Source organism: Homarus americanus, unplaced genomic scaffold, assembly GCF_018991925.1.
Source record: "Homarus americanus isolate GMGI-L3 unplaced genomic scaffold, GMGI_Hamer_2.0 scaffold53233, whole genome shotgun sequence".
Lineage (NCBI taxonomy): Eukaryota > Metazoa > Arthropoda > Malacostraca > Decapoda > Nephropidae > Homarus > Homarus americanus.
This window is the reverse complement of record NW_024751660.1, coordinates 4,124,540-4,130,539: the sequence shown is the minus strand read 5'-3', so window position 1 is coordinate 4,130,539 and position 6,000 is coordinate 4,124,540. Positions and strand designations below refer to the sequence as shown.

At 35.9% G+C, this 6,000-nt stretch overlaps 1 protein-coding gene across 1 annotated transcript in view; it reads left to right on the top strand.

The window, feature by feature from the left end:
• The first annotated feature begins 299 nt into the window (after window positions 1–299).
• Window positions 300–6,000, top strand: part of LOC121854734 (neural-cadherin-like) — a 36,083-nt gene continuing 30,382 nt past the window's right edge. Inside the window, exons 1-7 of the mRNA XM_042349471.1 lie at window positions 300–334; window positions 915–1,106; window positions 3,427–3,673; window positions 3,903–4,119; window positions 4,503–4,613; window positions 4,893–5,058; window positions 5,243–5,751. Of these exons, the coding sequence (XP_042205405.1) occupies window positions 995–1,106; window positions 3,427–3,673; window positions 3,903–4,119; window positions 4,503–4,613; window positions 4,893–5,058; window positions 5,243–5,751 (1,362 nt within the window). The 5' untranslated portion in view covers window positions 300–334; window positions 915–994. The remainder of the gene's footprint in view (window positions 335–914; window positions 1,107–3,426; window positions 3,674–3,902; window positions 4,120–4,502; window positions 4,614–4,892; window positions 5,059–5,242; window positions 5,752–6,000) is intronic.

The window sequence follows — 6,000 nt, the reverse complement described above, 5'->3', positions numbered from 1 at the left end:
ATATAAACAAACTTATTGGCTTTGTAATCACCAACTTTGTTGTACCTGTAATGTGTTTCATTCTGTGCACATCCCAACTTTCTGTCTAAATGAGAATGTAAGTTAAATTGTTGGAACTGTACGTTTACCCCAATTGTGATTACTGTATTAACTTTGTCTGTACATGAATAACAACTTGTTAATTATCACCAACATAAAGACTTATAATATTGACCAGTGAGTAAGTTGGTGTCTGTTGCTTTTTGGTGTTGGTATTAACCTGTGTTTCTCTCTCGTCTCTCTCCCCTCCCGCTGCCCTACTCTTGCTGCTACTCCGGAAACTCAGGCATCAGTTGTGAGTATATAGTGTACTGTACCATGGATGACTGTGTGTGAGTGTGTGTGTCATGCATGGCATATACAGTATATAGTGGTTGTTACATAGCCTGATGACCAGTACTATATGTTACTGTCATTATGTTGCATAAAAATGACAGGAATGTTTCACTATCATTTAGACTTTGTAATTTGCTCCACTAGTTATTACCTCACTGTGTATCATATGTTGCTCAGTGGAGTAGTGATTAGTGCAGCAGCTTTATTATTTACTATATTCAGACGAATTAAAAATTCATATTAAATAACAATTACAGTATTATTTACAGTATACAGTATTTTCATGTAAGCTGTACAGTACAGTAGTATTTCATAATGTTATTTGTTACAAAATCATTTTGTATTGCATTTTTGTTCTCTGAATGTTCATTGTCTCTTAATAGTACAGTATTACTATTTATATCTTATATTTTTGCCAAGCATTATAACTTCATTTGTATTGTTAGTTATATGCATGATTGTATATTTGTCGCAATAGTTTTTTAAGTTATTAATGTAAACTATAGAACCGATGTTAATGATCTCCCCATTCATTACAGATACGGACAACCAGCGAGTGATTCTGCAGATAACAGACATAAATGATGAGCCACCCTACTTCATCAATCGTCCTCTACCCATGCAGGCGGTAGTGAAGCTCAACGCTGCTCCCAACACTCCAGTTTTCACTCTGCAAGCCCGGGACCCTGATAAGGACCATGACATACACTACTTTCTTGTCAGGGACAGAAGTAAGTGCAAATTAGGAGATACCTAAGACCTGTTTTTATTGTACAGGTACTATATATGTATATTTAAATTCAGTACTCTTCTTTATACACCTGTATATTGTACAAGTAACATACGGCGGTAATGTAAGAAAAATCTGTTCATGTCGTTAATAGTTATGTTTATTGGGTAGACATTGTTGATAATACATTACTGTTCAATTATGTTTGTGGCCTAATCCTTGTTCACTTGATGACTCCTATATAGCACTCACTATATCCAGGGGTCAAGACCTAGTAGGATCTCAGCATTAGTGAAGGTCAGGCCTTGTAGTGGAAAATGAAAAGTAAAGATTTTTTTTCAGCTTGTGGAATATTTGCACAGTTCTGTAAAGATGGTCAGGTCATGTTTGATTGAAAAATGTGAGAAAGGCAAGAATTCTTCAAATTTAGCACAAGGAGAAAACTCATCTCCATAACAACCCACCCTCATGTCGTCAACAGCCTCACAATTACTGTGTCACAGCAGCTTGTCAGGTTTAGCATTGTACAATGACTGGGGGATGGAGGCAGCCAGCTCTTGGGGGCAGAAACTGATGTAATGTCAATAAATTTGGGAGAGGGAACCAACGTTGTGGCGAAGGGAAATTGCGGCAAGCTTTGAAGTTGGAAAGGGAGAGTTAATAATGTGAATTGCTTCTAACTTGACCCTGTCTTGATGGTTTGTGGGGTTGTTGAGCCTTCCCAGATATGAGAATAATACTCCATACAGGGGTGAGCTAGTCATAGGTGTATAATACTGGAGTATTTGCTCAGAAGAGAGGACCTCAGACATATAAACAAGATTCCCACTAAGTTGTGTGGAGTATCCAAGATAAATTAAAGGTTTCTTGATGTTGGTTGTCATGCCTATGGAACCAACTCACTTCTTCACTTGCATAACTAGATATAGTGATACATTTTGTTCATAACATTTTGATTAACATAAAAGATTCTGGAACACTGGGTATGCTGTTTTATCTCTCAGTTTGTATCTTCCTCACTGGAAAATTCTGTCCTGATCCAAATGAAATGATGTTGTAGAAATACGGAGAGAATTAAATCAAGCATGAAATGTGAACTGAATTTGAGTCATTGATGAAAAGAAGTAAGAGTGGGAGAAAGGACAGCCTTGAGAGATCTCTGGTGAATGGGAAAGAAAAAGATAATGTATATACCCATTAACAGCAACAGAAATAGAAAACTTACTGGAAATGAGAGAATATACAGTAGTAGAGGAGGAACATCAAAGGATTGTAACTTGGGGATCAGAGTCTATCTGAGGAAGAGAGATTTGAAGACTTAAAAGACTGTTGAAATCAAAGCTGTAGGATGACATAAGGATTAGAATGGTCATTCTTCTCCAGGAAGAGTTGAACCCATGAGCGTTTACTTACGACACCTCCCCCTTAGTGAAGTTAAAGAAAAATGGAGTACAGTAGTTGTTTACCTGCCCATAATCATGAGTTGCCATTTTATTTTTAATGTTCGTGTTTTATCACTTTGCCGGGTTATACACCTTTATACAAATTAACCACCAAATACAGTAGTGTTTAATCACCAGTGATGAAAAGCAGAGCTGGCCCTGCACATTTTTCATGAGATTAATTCAGAGTTCATTTTTTGGTATTAATTCAGTAATTAAATTTTTTACAGTTGTTTTGTAGCACTATATGGGAAGGAAGCCTTTGTTGTAGCCATAAGTCATTCTGTTCCAGATAACATTTTTCATGCATTAGATGAGGGTTTCCACTAAATCATATGGAAATATTTCATTCATTTTTGAATTTTAAAGTCAGCACATGTTATTAGTCCACACAGTAAAAACTGTTCCAAATTAAATAAATGTTCCTTCCTGCTTTGTTGACTTATTCCTGTAGTACTGTACAGTGTAAGGAGCTTAGATGTTCAGATATTACAAGAGGGAACTGTGAGTGACAAGATGAAACTTAACTACAGAATCCAAGTGGATGAGAATTGAAGATGAAGGAAACAGTGAAGGCTGTAGTGGGAGTAAAGCTTCACTGACCAAACAATTATGGGTTAACAAGTGACACAGGATGAGCTTAGAGAATACTGCAGTGTTTCTTTTAATGATGACAGACAGACATATTGTTATGACATACAAAGTACTGTATTCCATTACTGTACATATTCTTTCCACTTGTACAGGTATATAAAAATAAAATAAGGTATTGTAAATTGATTAGTAATGCATACAGTACATCCATATTGTTGGGTTACTGGTGTTGTGAATTTATAATAATATTTTGCAAGATACTCACTAAAGTTTACTTCCCTACAGCTGGAGGACGATTTGAGGTGGATGAAAAATCTGGTGTTGTTCGCACTCGTGGGTCAGAGATGTTTCAGCTGGACATGGAATATGTTCTGTATGTGAAAGCTGAAGACCAGAATGGAAGGATTGATGATAAGCATTTCCAGGCGACACCCGAAGAACGCTTGTCCATTGTTGGTGGTAAGCGGCCACCACAGTTTTACCTCCCAAAATATGAAAAGACCATCCCAGAAAATGCAGCCAAAGATTCAGAGTAAGTGCTTGTTGATACTTGAAAAGGCGTTGTCTAATTTACTTCCTTAAGTCATCTGATATTATTGATAACATGAAAAGTATGATTCCTAATACTGTACATTATTGCAATTTACATCTCTTGAGTAATAGTTTAGTGAATCGTTGTAGTAAATAGAGGTTTGGTTGAGGCTTGTCTGGTCATATGTTGAAAGTATTTAAGTTTTTTAATTAAATATTTTTTCTTCCAGCATTATCTCTGTTAAAGCTAAATCTTTCGCTGACCGAGAAATCCGTTATACGTTAAAAGCTAAAGGCCAAGGTGCAGGAACTTTCAATATTGGACCAACATCTGGCATTGTTAAGTTGGCCAAGGAACTCGACTTTGAAGATGTTCGTCAGCCACACATCTACCAGTTGGTTGTGACAGCAACTGAAGACTCTGGTGGTTTCTCTACTTCAGTTGATGTAAGTTTACTATTTTGCTGAATAACCTGTTTTATGTTAATTTTTACAGAAATAAGTTAGTAATCTGCAGTACTTAGGAATTTTGATTTTAATACCACCTCTATGAAGTTTGTGGGAGGTGGAGTGAATACAGGACAGTGCAGTAGTGTATTTTGTCTTGTTTCTGATCAAGATTTTGTTGCTCCAACGTAAACCTGTAATGCCTTGTGGCATGTATACTGATATGTTGTTTTCTTTTAAATTGCCAGTTAGTTAGTACAAAATATTACACAGGTAACATAAAAGCTGTTTACTTAAAACAAATGGTATTAGGCAATATTAAATTTTTCAATCATGTGTTGATTATGTAAAAATTGAATTAACATACATTTTCTATCTTGCAGCTGACTATTAAAGTGACAGATGTCAATGACAATCCTCCGAAATTTGATTTGCCTGATTATCAAGCCCACAACATTGATGAAGACATCCCGATTGGTTCATCTATACTCCGGGTAAGGTTTCAGTAATAAGCATTGTGTCACTACTTTTTGTGATTCATTTTTCCTGGTCTTGTTAATCATTATACAAATTATAATAGGGACACCCTTATGGGGACTTTCATTTTACTTTTGCTTTATATAAGGAGGAGGATTGATTATTAACTGTAAAGCCGCCATCTGTTAACTTAGAGCTGTGATCGCATAGTTTAGTTCCCTGCTTGATGTTTTACAATAAACATTATAAATCGCCATAATGTGACTGACCAAATATGTTCTTTTCCACTCATTCAGGTGAAAGCTCGTGACGACGACTCTGGGACAAATGCTGAGATTACTTATTCTGTTTCTGATGATCATTTTCGTGTTGACAACAAGGGAATCATATATAATCGTAAAACTCTCGATGCTGATGATAACAGTGCTTACTATGAGTTCACGGTTACATCTACAGACAGAGGTTTGTAACTTGGGTGTAAGATTAAAGATGCGGATTATGTATCTGTAGAGATCATTGAATATAAATGTTTCTGCTTTCATAAATTTCAAATTGGATATAGTATTTGTTTATTTGCTGTTGTAGTAATAATTTGCATTTATAAAGTATGTATTGTATTGTATATTAATTCACATATTTTGTACAGGTGAACCAGTCAAGGAAGGTACAGCAACAATCCGTATTTATACCAAAAACAAGAATGATGAAGAACCCAACTTTTCTCAGCAGGTGTATACCCCAAATGTTGATGAAAATGCTGGACCAAATACTCTTGTGACAACAGTTGTAGCATCAGATAAAGATGGTGATAATGTAGAGTTTGGTTTTGTTGGTGGAGCCCGTGAATCTGGCCAGTTTGTTATTGAGAAGATGACGGGTGTCATTCGCTTGCATAATGGAGCCATTTCCCTCGATCGTGACAAATATGAGTTGAATGTAACTGCTGTTGATGATGGCAATTGTTGTCCTGGAGGACAGCACTCCCTCCATACCTCTACTGCTGTTGTTGTAGTCTTTATTACAGACGTTAATGACAACAAACCTGTGTTCAAGGACTGTGCTTCATATCATGCAAAAGTAGAAGAGTCTGCTCCTAATGGTTCACCTGTCATCACTGTACGAGCCACTGATGAGGATAAGGGTGTTAATGGACAGGTAAGTTCACCCAATGCATAGTTATTTAATGTTTAATACTGTGAGTCAGTTTTTTATTTCATGATTATTTCATGTTGACGGGTTTTATTGTTCTATTTTTGGATTTCAATGAAATCCTTGTAGAAAGATACTGAATATTTATAATTGTTTCAGATTGGAAAGAGAAATGTGAAATATACCTGTGACTTTAATTAATATTTTAAAAATTTCTGGGGAGACCTGAATAAGTGTACAGCATTGAATACTTTA